The 15,891-nt window shown below is 44.6% G+C and overlaps 1 protein-coding gene across 1 annotated transcript in view; it reads left to right on the top strand.

The window, feature by feature from the left end:
- Window positions 1-15,643, top strand: part of UTP25 (UTP25 small subunit processome component) — a 28,850-nt gene extending 13,207 nt beyond the window's left edge. The window contains exons 8-12 of the mRNA XM_055583092.1: window positions 4,499-4,701; window positions 6,067-6,249; window positions 6,383-6,495; window positions 7,206-7,451; window positions 14,751-15,643. Of these exons, the coding sequence (XP_055439067.1) occupies window positions 4,499-4,701; window positions 6,067-6,249; window positions 6,383-6,495; window positions 7,206-7,451; window positions 14,751-14,994 (989 nt within the window). The 3' untranslated portion in view covers window positions 14,995-15,643. The remainder of the gene's footprint in view (window positions 1-4,498; window positions 4,702-6,066; window positions 6,250-6,382; window positions 6,496-7,205; window positions 7,452-14,750) is intronic.
- Window positions 15,644-15,891: the final 248 nt, after the last annotated feature.

Here is a 15,891-nt window from a genome sequence, read left to right as displayed (position 1 = left end):
GAATATAGAGGTATATGTGTCTTTCTGAATTATACTTTTGGCCAGATATATCCCCCGGAGTAAGATTACTGGATCATATGGTAATTCTGTTTTTAGTTTTCTGAGGAACCTCCATTCTGTTTTTCGTAGTGGCTGTACCAGCTTGCATTCCCACCAACAGTGTAAGAGGATTCCCTTTTCTCCACACCTCTCCAGCACTTGTTGTTTGTAGGCTTTTTAATGATGGCCATTCTAACTGGAGTGAGATAGTACCTCATTGCAGTGTTGATTTTTTTTCCTTGTAGTTTTTGGTTTGCATTTCCCTGATCATTAGTGATGTTGAGCATCTCTACATATGCCTGTTGGTCATCCCTATGACTTTGAGAAAATGTCTGTTCAGATCCGCAGCCCATTTTTATTGTTTGTTTCTCTGATAATAAGTCACATGCATTCTTTATATATTTTGGATATTAACCCCTTGCTGCTGCTACTGCTGCTAAGTCGCTTTAGTCGTGTCCGACTCGGTGCAACCCCGTAGACAGCGGCCCACTAGGCTCCCCCATCCTTGGGATTCTCCAGGCAAGGACACTGGAGTGGGTTGCCATTTCCTTCTCCAGTGCATGAAAGGGAAAAGTGAAAGTGAAGTCACTCAGTCGTGTCCGACTCTTCACGACCCCATGGTCAGCAGCCGACCAGGCTCCTCCGTCCATGGGATTTTCCAGGCAAGAGTACTGGAGTGGGGTGCCATTACCCCTTACCACATATGCAAATATCTTCTCCTGTTCAGTAGATCACCTTTTTGTTTTGTTGTTGGTTTCTATCGCTATGCAGAATCTTTTTAGCTTGAAGTAGTCCCATTTAATTTTGCTTTCATTGCCCTTGCCTGTGGAACAGATCCAAAAAAAATATCACCAAGACTGATGTCAAGAAAGTTGCTGCCTATGTTTTCTTCTAGGGGTTTTGTGGTTTTTCAGGTCTTATGTTCAAGTCTTTAATCCATTTTGAGTCGATTTTTGTAGTTGGTGTAAGCTCGTGGTCCAGTTTCATTCTTTTGCATGCAGCTCTCCAGTTTTCCCAGCACCATTTGTTCATGAGACCGTCTTTTCCACATTGTATATTCTTGCCTGCTTTTCATAGATTAATTAGCTATACAAACATGGGTTTATTTCTGGGCTCTCTATTTCTGTTCTGTTTGTGCTAATACCATACAGTTTTGAATACTATAGACTTGTAGTGTAGTTTAAAATCAAGCAGCAGGATACCTCCAGCTTTGTTCTTCTTTCTTATGATCAGTTTGGATATTCAAGGTGTTTTGTAGCTCTAAACATCAGATCGGATCAGATCAGATCAGTCACTCAGTCGTTTCCGACTCTTTGTGACCCCATGAATTGCAGCACGCCAGGCCTCCCTGTCCATCACCAACTCCCGGAGTTCACTCAGACTCAAGTCCATCGAGTCCGTGATGCCATCCAGCCATCTCATCCTCTGTCGTCCCCTTCTCCTCCTGCCCCCAATCCCTCCCAGCATCAGAGTCTTTTCCAATGAGTCAACTCTTCACATGAGGTGGCCAAAGTACTGGAGTTTCAGCTTCAGCATCATTCCTTCCAAAGAAATCCCAGAATGGACTGGTTGGATCTCCTTGCAGTCCAAGGGACTCTCAAGAGTCTTCTCCAACACCACAGTTCAAAAGCATCGATTCTTCAGCACTCAGCCTTCTTCACAGTCCAGCTCTCACATCCATACATGACCACAGGAAAAACCATAGCCTTGACTAGATGAACCTTTGTTGGCAAAGTAATGTCTCTGCTTTTGAATATGCTATCTAGGTTGGTCATAACTTTCCTTCCAAGGAGTAAGTGTCTTTTAGTTTCATAGCTGCAGTCACCATCTGTAGTGATTTTGGAGCCCAGAAAAATAAAGTCTGACACTGTTTCCCCATCTGTTTCCCATGATGTGGTGGGACCGGATGCCATGATCTTCATTTTCTGAATGTTGAGCTTTAAGCCAACTTTTTCACTCTCCACTTTCACTTTCATCAAGAGGCTTTTGAGTTTCTCTTCACTTTCTGCCATAAGGGTGGTGTCATCTGCATATCTGAGGTTATTGATATTTCTCCTGGAAATGCTTGATTCCAGCTTGTGTTTCTTCCAGTCCAGTGTTTCTCATGATGTACTCTGCATATAAGTTGAATAAGCAAGGTGACAATATACAGCCTTGACGTACTCCTTTTCCTATTTGGAACCAGTCTGTTGTTCCATGTCCAGTTCTAACTGTTGCTTCCTGACCTGCATACAGATTTCTCAAGAGGCAGATCAGGTGTTCTAGTATTCCCATCTCTTTCATACTTTATGATTTTCTAGTACTGTAAAATATGTCATCGGTATTTTGATAGAAATTGCATTGAATCTGTAGTCTTCTTGGGTACTATGGACATTTTAACAATACTAATTTTTCCAGTCTATGAGCATGGTATATTTTTGCATTGGTTTGTGTCATCTTCAGTTTCTTTTAAGACCTTATAATTTCCAACTACAAGTCTTCTACCTTTTTGGCTAGATTTATTCTTAGGTATTTTATTCTTTTTGATACAGTTGTAAATGGGATTGTTTTCTTAATTTCTCTTTCTGATAGTTCATTATGAATGTGTAGAAATACACCAGATTTCTGTATGTTAATTTTGTGTCTTGCAGCATTACTAAATTCATTTGTTCTAACAGTTTTTTGGTGGAGTCTTTAGGGTTTTCTCCATAAAATGCCATGTCTTTGTGCTTCCTGGACTTGAATGTCTGTTTCCTTCACTGGGTTAGGGAAATTTTCAGCCATTGTTTCTTCAAATAAGTTTTCTGCCCCTTTCTCTCTTCTCCTCCCTCTCCTGGGTCCCCTATAATGTAGATGTTAGTGACTCTTTCTCTCTCTTCTCCTTCTGGGACTCGTTAATGCTGATGATAGTCCTCTTGATGCTGTCCCTTAAATTGTCCTCATTTAAAGAAAACTTTTTTATTTTCCCTTTGCCGTTCTCTTGGGGTGATTTCCACTACCCTGTCTTTCAGGTCACTGACACTCTTTCGTATCGTCTAGTTTGTGGATTCCCTCTAGTATATTTTTCAGCTCAGTTACATTCTTCAGCTCTGTGAGTTCTTTTAGAACTTTCTCAATATTTCCTCTTTATTGAGTTTCTCAATATGTTTGTTTATTCATAATCTCCCAAGTTTGGTGAGCATTTTGATGACCATGACTTTGAATTCTTTATCAAATAAACTACTGACATCTGTCTCATTCAGTTGATTTCTGGGGTTCTATCTTGTTCCTTCAGTTGAAACATGTTCCCCTGCTTCCTCATTTTGCTTGGCTGTTTGTTTCTGTATATTATGCAAAGCAGTTATGGCTCCCTGTCTTGAAGGAGTGGCTCTGTGTGGGAGATGAACTGTATTATTTAACCTTTTCCTAATTCTCAGTTGTCCCACGAACTCTTTGCTTATTTCACTCCCGTGGAGTCCAGAAACACAGTCTGCCCGCCATCTGCCTGAGCTTGGCGCTCAAGGGGTGTCCCCTGTGTGGGCTGCACGCGATCGTTGGCTCTGGTGGTGCCCTGCGAGTGGCGTGGGAGGGGGTCGGCAGGGCTGCTCGCTGTCCGTGTCTGCCAGCGCGGCCTGCAAACAGTGCAGGCGGTGGGCTGGGGGCGCTCCCCCGCCGCTGCGGGCAGCTTAGACTGAGCGTGCAGAAATGGTGCCCACCAGTGTCATCAGGGTAGAGGGCGTTTGTAAAAGTGGTTTCCACCAGCATTCTACCCCCAGAGAGAGTCCCCAGCAGTCTTCTGCGCCTCTGGTACATGCTTCCAGTTAGGCAAGTCAGTCTCCTTCACGTACGCTTTGGTCTCTTTACAAACTGAAATGAGATGTGGGCAGGAAATATAAAATTTTGTGACAGTAGGGTTAAAACCATCATTAGTGAATATATTTATCCAGAGCTTTATGCAGAGTGAAAGAGAACTTGCAGGTGAATCCAGGGATTTGTAGAAGAGCTGTCTGAATCTGGAAAGATAGATAAGGACTGGGTCAGTGATAAAAAAAAGTAAGTGTTGAAGTCATGGAAACCACCAGTAAGGAAAAAAACATTTCAAGGAGAACGTGCTTATGCATTAATGACAAGAAACAATGAAGAGCCATTGAGTTGGTAACCGAGAGCTTTTGGTGACCTTAGCAAGAGTCATGTCAGTGGCGTCCTGAGAATCAGAGGCAGACTGCAGTGCATTGAGGAGTGAAGAGGAGATTTTAAAGTAGAGACGATTTTCTGAAAAGATCTGCCAGTGAAGAAAAGGAAGAGAGAGTGGGGGCTAGAAGGGACCATCAAAGCAAAGAGGGGTGATGATGATTTTAATAATGAAAGCAATTTGAGTCCACTTATATGCTAAGGGGGAAGCTGTGGAAGGTACAAGGGCAGGCGGCACTTTGAGAAGGTGGAAGCTGGTGGCTTGGTGGTGATTAAAGAACTGACGTGTCCTTGGCTGTTTGGTGTGTAGGGGTGGCGATTCTGCAGAGGAGCATCCGACTTTACGCCCCCTTCTACTCCTCGGACATCCTCATCGCCTCCCCTCTGGGCTTGAGGACCATCATTGGTGGAGAAGGAGAGAAGAAGAGAGATTTTGACTTTCTGTCTTCTATCGAACTGCTCATCATTGATCAAGCTGACATTTACTTGATGCAGAACTGGGAGCATGTCCTGGTAATGTTGGTCATTCACATTTAGAGACAAGAAGCTCAGTGGGTTGAGTCTGAAAGGATTAGTCAAGTCCAGATTAAAACTCAGTTAGTTTGGAAATGGAAATGTTCCACATTTTCCAGTTTGCAAATGAGAAGTGTCCCCCCTGCTAGCTGCAGGTTGGTCAGTATCCAGAAAGATAAAAAACTCTTGTCGATCTTTTCAAATCACCAGATAAGAGTCCTTCCCCTTATAAAGATGGCTTCTACTAATAAACTGCTTTAATGTGGTTGGTTGGTTGAAATCCCTCCTCACCGAGGATGTCTTTATCTAAAATAATTCCTCCTGCAGTTTATGTTCATTCGCTTTTGTTCAGTGTTTGGTAGAGTTTGGGAAAAGATTGCTCATGATTTCTTAATGTGTGATGTTTTACTGATAAATGTGAGGTGTTTTTGTCCTCCTGCCATAATTAGCGCTGTGATTTTTTTCTCCCTCTCCACATACTCTGCAGTGTCTTTGAGTTTAGGATTGTTCTTTGGAACAGTCCTCATCATGGAACCATAGGTTTATTTTGACAGTATAAGGCAAGTGAGAACTTAACCTTTTCTACAACTCCAGGACTTAGAGTAAGTTTGCAGCAAATAAAGGGGAGTACTTATAAAGTAAGGAATCAATTTATAGTATTTGTTACCCTTCAGTATACAAGGTAAAAATATGATTAACATAGAAAAGGCATGTCGATAGTTGTGGTGGTGGTTTAGTTGCTAAGTTGTGTCCAGTTCTTGCGATCCCATGGACTTGAGCCCGCCAGGCTTCTCTGTCCATGGGATTCTCCAGACAAGAATACTGGAGTGGGTTGCCATTTCCTTCTCCAGGGGATCTTCCTGACCCAGGAACTGAACCCAGGTCTTCTGCATTACAGGCAGGTTCTTTACCAAATGAGCTACGAGGGAAGCTAATGATTGAGTCATATTTAATTTGTTGACATGTAGTCACTCAGGGAATCTCCTAGTTTTTTTGGGAACCAGGTCATGGAAGGACAGCAGTTCTGTTTTCTGTGTCATTTTCCTTCTTGTCCAAGTCTGGAGCCAGGTTGCTTATAGACTAACCGGGGTGGCATTTCAGAAATACAGTGTATAGATACTATCTCAGTCCTTTTTGAAAGATCCAGGAGGTAGCCAGTTTGAGCTTTATTTTCGTGTTGGGAATGTTTGCCTGACTATGGACAAGTCATTCTCCCGCCTGAACCGCAGTTTTCTTGCTGTAACTTGGGAGATGATAGTGTGCATTTCTCAGGGTTAAGTAAGACAAAAGGCTTATGGAATGCTTAGCAATGCCCTCCAGGTAAGTGCTCAGTAAGTATTAATGGAGTATTATTCCTGCTCGCAGCATTTGATGAACCACATGAACCTACTGCCCTTGGATTCACATGGGGTGGACTTTTCTCGAGTGCGGATGTGGAGCCTCAACAATTGGTCCAAGTACTATCGCCAGACCCTGCTGTTCGGGGCCCTGCAGGATGCCCAGATCAACTCCGTGTTCAACAAGTACTGCGTCAATGTGCAAGGCCAGGTGGGGTCTCCCCTTTCTCTGAACCTTCGGGAAGTGTCGGGTGTTGTTTGGGTCACAAGGCAGAAGGGGAGGATTGCATTTGGTCAGCAGCGGGGATAGCTCGCCTCCTGATGCTCCCCCTGACTCCTGGCAGGCGGCCGTGAGGAACGTCCCGATGACAGGCTCCATCAGTCAGGTCCTGGTGCAGCTCCCGCATGTCTTCCAGAGAATGGAAGTGGAAAGCCTTGCTTCCGTGATTGATGCCAGGTACCCACATCCTCCGCCCTTCCCACTGGACCCTGGGAGTCACAGAGAGGGCTTTTACCTGGCCGTTCAAACTTAAAATTGGACTCCATGTTGGCTTTATCGATGACTGTTTGCCAGATGAAATGAGGTGATTCCCCTCCATCACGGCGTTGACAGAGGAGGACACTGAAGCCCAGAGAGGCAATGCCTCGTCCTGGTATCTGTTAGTGGCAGAGTTGGTGAATCGGGCACTTTCCCCTAGACGGTGGCATTTTAAAATTACATGAATTGCTTAATGCTGCATGTCAGCAACTTAATTGTAAGCCCTTCAGGGCAAGAACTCCTTTTCTAATTCTCTATGTTATTTTCTCCTGTTTGCTCACTGTGTTTAGTCAGGGGACCCTTGGTAGCAGAATGGTGCTTAGTATATGGTAGGTGTTCAGTAATTGTTTGTTGACTGACAACTGAATGAATGAGCGATATGGTTATGTACTTCCTAGAATAATTCTCTGGGATGTACCAGTGTCACATCCATACTTTATGATGAGTAGTATTAGCACTTACTTTCTAACGTGTTGAACAAGTTTAATCTCTTTGCAGTGCGGTAGACCAGATTGGCCTCTTAGTGGAGGTAGAGGGAGACTGCGACTTGCCCAGGGCCATGCAGTTAGCAGTGACCCTCCGGGCTCACTTCCAGACCACTGACTTTGCCCTTTGCCTTTCCAAATCAGGTTCAACTTTTTCGTGAACAAGATTTTGCCTCAGTATCGGGATGCAGTCATGTCCCACACGCTTATCTATGTCCCCTCCTACTTTGACTTTGTGCGTCTCCGAAATTACTTCAAGAAGGAGGAACTGAACTTCACTCATATCTGCGAGTACACCCAGAAGTCTGGGGTCTCCAGGGCCAGACACTTCTTCCTTCAAGGGGAGAAGCAGTTCCTGCTGCTCACCGAGCGCTTCCATTTCTACAAAAGGTGAGAAGTAGGGCTGGGCTTCGAGCATCCTCTCTGGAGGGCCTGCTTCTGAGTGTACGGGGGGCTTTGCAGTGCTGTGGTCCTCCCTATTCCACCTCCTGGAGAGACGCCAGAGTTCTAGGGGCTGGACAGGCTTTTCTTGATGGGTTGTTTGGTTTTCTTGCAAAATGGGTGTTGCTGGAAAAGGTTGTAGAAATGAATGAGTGACTGCAGCATGTTATATATAGATGTGGAGTGGATCCATACTTAGGGTACTTCCTAAGTGGCTTTCTTGAGGGTGTGCCCCTCAAGGAAGATGTTACAGAGTTGAGCAGCTCTTGACAGGGACAACTTAAGTGAGTACAGCAAAGGGTGGATGGAGCCTGTCATAGAAGCACAGATGAAATACTGGGGACTGTGTGGAGACGGAAGCTGAGTGCAGGGGCAGTGTTCAGGAAGTTCTCATGTGTCCAGAGATGGTGTGCACACTTGATGTTTATGAAGAGCAAAAGGCGAGGGCCTTAAAGGTGAATCTTTAAGAGCTTCAGCATTTGCTTAGCTTCTCCACCATGTGACTTTGACAAAAATGTTGGGTTGACCTTTTTTTCAATTAGAGTGTTAGTAATATTGATCCTTCTGTTACTGTTTGGGATAGCTGCAGCCCTTTGTGCACCCAGAGCTCGGCGATTTTCTTGTTTTGCTAATTGTCTCTACTGCCAAGTGTAAAAGCCTCCTTTAAGCCCTTAGCTAGAGAGAGATGGAAATTGCATCCTATAACCTTTTCTTTCCTGATTCACAGTAATGTTCAGTGAGTTTAAGTTCTAACTTTACTGTTTTATTAATTTTCAGTCATAGACTACTGAGGGACACATTTCCTCAGAGAATCTCTAACAGCTAAGCCAGAGATCTTCTAGGCTTTGGAGCTTATTAGTTGGTGCACCTTGGCATTGCATTGCTTTTTAGTTTATGTTGGTATTGGATGGTGTTCCCCAGAAACCCTCTCCTCACCAGAAAGACCCAGCAGCCTGCCAGGTGAAACAGGCTGGCAAGGCATGACCTCTGGCATTCTGCTGACAACGGTTATCTGCCAGCGGAGAGGCGAGGCATGACTGCATCTGTGTTGATGGGGCTTCATTCTTGGCTGTTTGGCCCAAGAGTTTTAACAGATGCCTGCTTCCTGGCATCATTATTTGCTTCCTTCCAGGGAGTTGTTGTTTTCATTAGCATTGGAAAGTGGTATTTTGGAGGGAATTTGCATTCAGCAGGTCTTAAGAGCCCTTAGTTTTCCAAAAGCTTGACACATCAAAGCAAGTCCTTTGAATGAAGTGGATGGATTGGAAAACTTCCCAACGTGATTGTCTCTCACAACTGTGAATTAAGCTGGGATGAGGACCTCTCTCAAAGAGCAGATCTTCAGGGAGAGGGCGTGGTGTTAAGAGGAGCCCCTTCTCTTAAGTAGGTGGCACAGTCTCCTGTCTTACACTGTTCATTTACTGACCAGACGGTTTTGTTCCCAAAGTCATGGTAAAGACAGACCTGACATGTGCCACTTGCTTTACACCCTGGATCCGGTTATTGGGTTTTAAATGTGAATCTGAGTAATTTGCAACTGCCAATTGTCTCAAGGTTCCCTGCTGTAGAATTTTTTGCTTGAGAGGTCATGAAGGTGATGATAGGTATTTTGATCTGCAGTGTCTTTGTGATTTGATTTTTTTAGTTTGACCGTGGGGAAAAGTACATGTGTTTTCAACTTTAGTAACCAACTCTAAAATTCTGTGTCTGTATTCTCTGAGGAAGTAGACAGTGTTAGAAATACTGCAGTTCATTTGTGAGCTAATGAAAAATTTTCAACCTGAAGATTTGTTTTCTTTGGGGAGATGAAACCAGTAGAATCTTAGGGCTGGATTGGCCTTTGGTCATGATACTCCTGAGGTGAGGACAGTTCACAGCTCCTTCTCTGAGCATTATCAGTGGGAAAGCACAGCATGAAGGATTGACACTCATAAGCTCTGGAGTTGGGATTTCTAGAGTTGGGAAAGGCCGCCTAGGGTGTTTCCAGGTTCTCCTTGCCCCAGTGAGAACCCCAGCTGTAGAATTAGCAGATCGAGTCTTTATAGACTATGGAGGAACCAGCCTTTCAAGTCAGTTGTGGGTGCCCTATTTATCATTGACAGTTGGCAGGTAGCATAGATACCTGGAATGTCCTTAATTTTAGGTCCTGTCAGAGTGTTAGACCATATTTATTGGGGTCATTGAAGACACAAAACATGTACAGGAGAGGAGGAGGGCAGGGGAAGGGGTGCAGAAGGTTACAGGAATTGGTACTGACTGCCCCTCTGAAGGTGATGGCACCCCACTCCAGTACTCTTGCCTGGAAAATCCCATGGATGGAGGAGCCTGGTAGGCTGCAGTCCATGGGGTCTCGAAGAGTTGGACACGACTGAGTGACTTCACTTTCACTTTTCACTTTCATGCATTGGAGAAGGAAATGGCAGCCCACTCCAGCGTTCTTGCCTGGAGAATCCCAGGGATGGTGGAGCCTGGTGGGTTGCCATCTATGGGGTCGCACAGAGTTGGACACGACTGAAGAAACTTAGCAGCAGCAGCAGCCCCTCAGAAGAGGCCCTGCTCATGTTCTCTTATTTCCAGAAGATGCCTAGCCTCTCTTTGTTAATTGCTGAGTCGTGTCCGACTTTGAGGCCCCATGGACTGTGGTCTGCCAGGCTCCTTTGTCCATGGGATTTTCCAGGAAAGAATACTAGAGTGGGTAGCCATTTCCTTCTCCAGGGGATCTTCCCCACCCAGGAATTGAACCTGCATCTCCTGCATTGCAGGAAGATTCTTTACCGCTGACCTGGGAAGCCCTAGTCTCTACTGTGTCTCTACTGTAGACAAATTGGCACTAAGAGATTTTCTTAGTTCTTAAGTATAATACCTATTGGAGTCGGTTTTGTTTTATTTTGTTTTAAAAATACTTCCATTATAAGAGTGTTATTGTTAGAGAACCTGGAAAATGTAGGTTAAAAAAATGGAATCGCCTATAATCCCACTGATACAAATACTCATTTTGGTATATTTCTTCCCTGACTTTTTAATGTCAAAAAACTTGTGTACATGCACACAGACACAGGCAATTAAAAAAAAAAAAAATACCAAAATTGAGATCCCCATATACACATAGGGATTTTTTTTTCTTTTATCTTAAGTGTTTTATGTGCTCATTGAAAAAAACAAGTTAGCATTTTGGCATGTGTACTTGTGTGTTATGGATATGGATTTTTAAGTCTTTTTAAGTTTATATGTGGTTCTGTCACATCCTCCCCCCACCAACTTTTTATTTGGGAAGATTTCATTTCAAAAGACATTGTAAGCTACCCCAGTGAACCTTTCTAACTCCTTCCACGTAGACTTGGCCAGCTATTAGCATTTTGCCCCGTTCACATGCACTAACATTCTGTCTCTCCTCTCTCTCCTCCCACGTCTTATTTTTTTCTTCCTGAACCATTTGACAGTAAATTATAGGCGGCTTCATGACACCTAACTTCTAGATCTTTCAGCATGTAAAGTGGCTAAAAACAAAATTCTGTCATTTACTGCCATTCCACTTGCCGTGATCGCAATGACACCATCTAAAGTGTCGTCCACGCTCCGATTTTCCTAGCTGCTTTCCAGTGACTCTCACAGCTGCCCCGCCAGCAGTCCAGGGTTTAGGAGTTAGTTGAGTATCATACATTCATTTGCTTAACATGCTTCTTATTTTAGCAGTTTTCAAGCTGGGAATAGTTTTGCTCCCTAAGGGACATTTGGAAATATCTGGAGACATTTTTGGTAGTTACAGCTGGAAGGTTATTCTAGCGGTTCACACAGGTCAAGGCCTGGGTGCTGCTAATCACCCTTCAGTTCACAGGACGGCCCCTGCAACAAAGAATTATCTGGCTTAAAATGTCAGTAATCCTGCAGTTAAGAAACCGTCATCTGGAATAATTCTCTTCCTTTTGTTCTTTGTCATGATACTGACATTTTTTTTTGAAAAGTCCAGTCCGGTTTCCCGTAGAATGTCCCACAGTCTGGATTTGCCTGTTTCCTTATTATTTAGATCAGTGTTCCCAAACTTTACTACACATTGGAATCCCCTAGTAGAGCTTTTAAAAAATCTGAATGCCCATGTCATACCCCAGTATCAATTAAATCATAGTGTTGGAGATGGGGACCAATTATATAATAGATATTTTTAAAAACAAATAGGTGATTCAACAGGCGTCCAAGTTTGGGACTCACAGATTTAAACATTATTTTGGTAAGAATTCTGCATGAAGGCACAGGGTGTCCGTTTATCCCATTTTGGGTGATGCTAAATGTAATCCCCTGGTCAAGGTAGGTCTGCTGGATCTCTGCCTTGTAAAGATACCTTTTCTTTTTAATTATAAGTAGTCTCTGAGGTGTACATAGTATCCGTTTTAATGGTAACTTAGTGTTATGTACTTTGAATGGGTATATAATTAACCCAGTTTCCTTTTAACAGGCATGTTGTTTTCTGCTATTATGTACAATAATGCCATGAGCATCCATCTGTGTAGTTGATGGCCTGGTTGCCTAGGTATTTTCCTTGGGATAAATTTGGAAAGGAAAACTTGTTTGTTCAAAAACTGTACACAATTTAATGTTTGCTGTACATTGCAACTGCCATCTTCTCCCTTCCCCCCAAAATACATACAATAACTTGTACTCCATTAACCTATCTCTGTAAAACCCTACCTGTTGCCAGTAATTTGATAGTCAAAATGATACCTCATGGTTTTAATGTCTTTTTCTTGCTTTTCCGTGTTTTTGTAATAGTTGAGTGGAGTTCCTGAGTGGGTGGTTGGCCTGGACACACCTCTTGCATCAGGCCACTAGAGTGGGAGTTGGGAGCCTAGTGAGGATTCGGTTGTTCCCATGGTTACCGTCCAGGTACCACAGACTGCAGTTCCTCCAGCAGACAGTGGCCCGGCGCGGGGCCCTGCTGGAGGGTGTTGTCTCAGGACCTGGCTCCCCTCTCAGCTCTCCCCCAGCCCTGCACCCCTGTGCCCAGGGAGAGCCTCTCCCTGCACTGCTGCTGGTTCCCCCCTCCAGCCGCTCCTGCTCGCTCCTCCGCACAGGCTTGAAGTGGGGCAGGGGCCCTCTGACCCGTCCAGCTCAGGTGCAGGCAGGTTCTCTCCACCCTGGGCTTTCTCAGGGTTCCTACACCACCCTGCGTGGCAGTAGACCTCTCTCTGCCTTGTTCTGTGAGGGTCTTGGGAAGAGTTTCCTGCTTCTCCCCACTGGCAGCAAACCTCTGCTTACATCAGCGCAGGCTCTTGGGCTCCGTAGGCTTCATGCCGTTTGCTTAGGGACAGACTGCTCTTGCTTTTTACTGGGTGTGAGTCTTGTGGTGGGGAGGAACGGGGTGAGGGGGTTAATGCCCCTCCCTTGAAAGTGAAAGTCTCTCAGTCGTGTCCAGCTCTTTGCAACCCCTTGGACTGTACAGTCCATAGAATTCTTCAGGCGAGAATACTGAAGTGGATAGCTTTTCCCTTCTTTAGGGAATCTTACCAACCCAGGGATTGAACCCAGGTCTCCCACATTGCAGGCAGATTCTTTACCAGCTGAGCCACAAGGGAAACCCCGCTCCCTTAGGGTAGTGGATTTTTGCTTCATCTGACCCCATCCCAGCAGTTGACCTTTGTCCTGTTCACTGGCTTCAGGCTTTAGCTTCATACACAGTATGGGTCTGGGGAAAGAGTGAGTTTTTCTGTCTGTGCCGCCTGCGGGGTGTCTCAGGTCTTCTGCCTCGTCTTCAGGGCTCCCAGAGGAGGCCTGTGGAAAGGACCTCGTAAAAATGAAGTAAAGGTGCATCCGGAAATCCCAGGGATCCTGAACTCTCATGCAAACCCATAATTGCCCTTTGAGAACGTGTTGAAGGTGTAGCTGTTTCTTCCTTCCCACTTTTATGGCAGCCACCCCCTTTCCCACTGCGCTCTGCCTAAGGTGAAGTGCCCTTTCTTTCTTCAGATGAGCTTGTTGCTCTGGAATTCAGTCAGTGATGGGCTGAAGCTGGCTCATACCTGCTCTTGAGATCTGGTCACACATCTCTTCCTGTTTCCAAGTCCAGGAGCATGACATTGGTCACTTGAAATGAAGGGTTTACACCACGGAAATTGGCAAGTGCTTCAAATCAGCACCTTCCCTCCCCCACTGAGAACCAGTTAAACACACACCAGGGTGCCGCTGAATCAGTTCACCTGCTTACTTCACGACATTGGCTGTCTAGGCTCAAGAAGAGGAATGTTGTTGTAGATGGTCTTTTTCTTGTTAGCATGGAAGCAGTATTCTCTTGAATTTTCTACATACTAAGCAGAAGTGAAACTCCGGGTTTGTGTGTTTTTGTTTCGATAACTGCTGAGGCAGAACTGTGTCTTGTCAACTTCACTCGTTAGCGCTAGAATTCCTTTATAGAAAGAGGATGTGGAAAAATGAACCAAGTAATGGACTGCAGTTATATTCTGGAAGAGGGGGGTCTCCAGAGAGATAAGGCTGAGCCATGGGATAAAAAGACCAGGAAAACTTATCCTCCATGAATAAAATAAAATTCCCGAGGAAGTCTAACATCAGATGTGTCGGAATCAGAACCTTGTCAGCCTGTGAAAGCTTTTGTTAGGGAATGCTTGACTTCGACCTAACCACAAGGCGAGTCCCTAGGGTGTGCTTTCCCACCACCACGGTGCAGCCCTGTGGGGCAGGGAAAGAGTGAGGAAGCTCCTGGAACTAATTGCCTTCCCAGAATGCCTGATGGGTCCTTGGGCACAGTGTTATAAATAGATGAACTTGGAACATCTGCCATGGAATTAACATGTTGTCAAAGTGATAAGAAAAGACTTAATGGGAGAATATTTGCAGTTTATTTTATGTACTGGATCTGACCTCATCTCCATTACAGAACATTGTTTTCCCTGATTATAAGGATAGTGTTATATTGGAAGTTGTCTACTTTTTAAATTTTGGATGACTGATTTTTAACCCTTGTCTTCTATTCTTCCCCAGCCTACCTCACTCTCCTCAGAGCAGGCTCAGGAAAGGCAAATTCATTTTATCATTATCTTAAACCAAACATTAGGAATTCAAACATGTTGTCACAAAAAATGAGCCCTTCCAGCTCAAATTAGAGTAGCCATTGGTCTGTCTGTCATTGTTCTTCCTCCTTGAGCATGAAATGGTATGAGTGACTGTGTCCCTGTAAAATCCCGAGGTGGCTTCTCCATAAGTTTCTCCCGTAGACATAGCCTCTCTTTCTCCTTCTGGCAGATACACAATAAAAGGCATCAGGAACCTGATTTTCTATGAACTGCCAACATACCCGCACTTCTACAGTGAAGTCTGTAACATGCTGCGAGCCACCAGCAGGGGTGAGGAAGCCGCCTGGACCTGCACCGTCCTCTACTCCAAGTACGACGCCCAGCGCTTGGCCGCTGTGGTCGGGGTGGAGCGGGCGGCCCAGATGCTGCAGTCCAAGAAGAACGTCCATCTCTTCATTACCGGAGAAAGATGAGAACTGGCCGTACAGGAAACAGTGTTGGTGTGACACGTGATGCTTGATGCTCTGCACTGCTTGGACCCGACTCTGATCGCTTCTACAGAGAAGGGCTGCTAGCAGGAAGGGGCACCAGGCAGCGTCTTCTCAGACACTTCTTCCTTTTCAGGTCATGTATCCCTGAAAAGTTCGGCATAGACCAGATTTTGGTACAGCCTATCTTTGAGAGGACAGGAGGAGCTCGGGGGGGCTCTGAGAAGTCGATAGAAGGAATCCTCAACTTGTGAATCTTTTTGTAAACTGTAAATTGTTTTATTGTGATTATACCTCAGATTTATCCTGCTTGGTAAAGTCTGTCAGATTTGCCTGTTTCTGTTTGACACCTTCTTACACTGAGGCATACATTTCTATGCTTGTGAGAACTGGTGGTGAGAAACTGGAATCCTTCTTGCTGTTGAATGTCATCTTTTGGATCGCACAGGTTTTGCAAAACTGTTATTTTTCCCCAGCCAAACTTTTTTAAACCTTACATATTCTATTTTAATTCAACCTAGAAGAGTATATTCATCCACTGATCTTTCTTTAACTCATAAGTGCTTTTGTTAAAATATGTACCTAAAAATCACATTATATAAAATAACAATTTCTCCTCTATTTCAAGAAATAATTTTGTGACACTCTTGATGCTATGAATTCATCTTCACCACTTGTCTTCGTCATTGCCGTAGTCACTTGTCTGTTACACTGAGAAGTTGCACTTTTAAAAACAGTTTCAGGGGATCCGTCCAGTGGTTAGGGCTTGGCGCTTTCACTGGCGTGGCCCGGGCTTGGTCCCTGTTTAGGGAACTAAGACCCCGCACGCTGTGTGGCGTGTGACTCCCGCTTGTCTCGTCACTGTAACACTGACCGACCGCT

The sequence above is a fragment of the Bubalus kerabau genome, chromosome 5 (assembly GCF_029407905.1).
Source record: "Bubalus kerabau isolate K-KA32 ecotype Philippines breed swamp buffalo chromosome 5, PCC_UOA_SB_1v2, whole genome shotgun sequence".
NCBI lineage: Eukaryota > Metazoa > Chordata > Mammalia > Artiodactyla > Bovidae > Bubalus > Bubalus kerabau.
The sequence above is the reverse complement of the archived record's forward strand: the minus strand, read 5'-3'. Positions and strand labels throughout refer to the sequence as shown.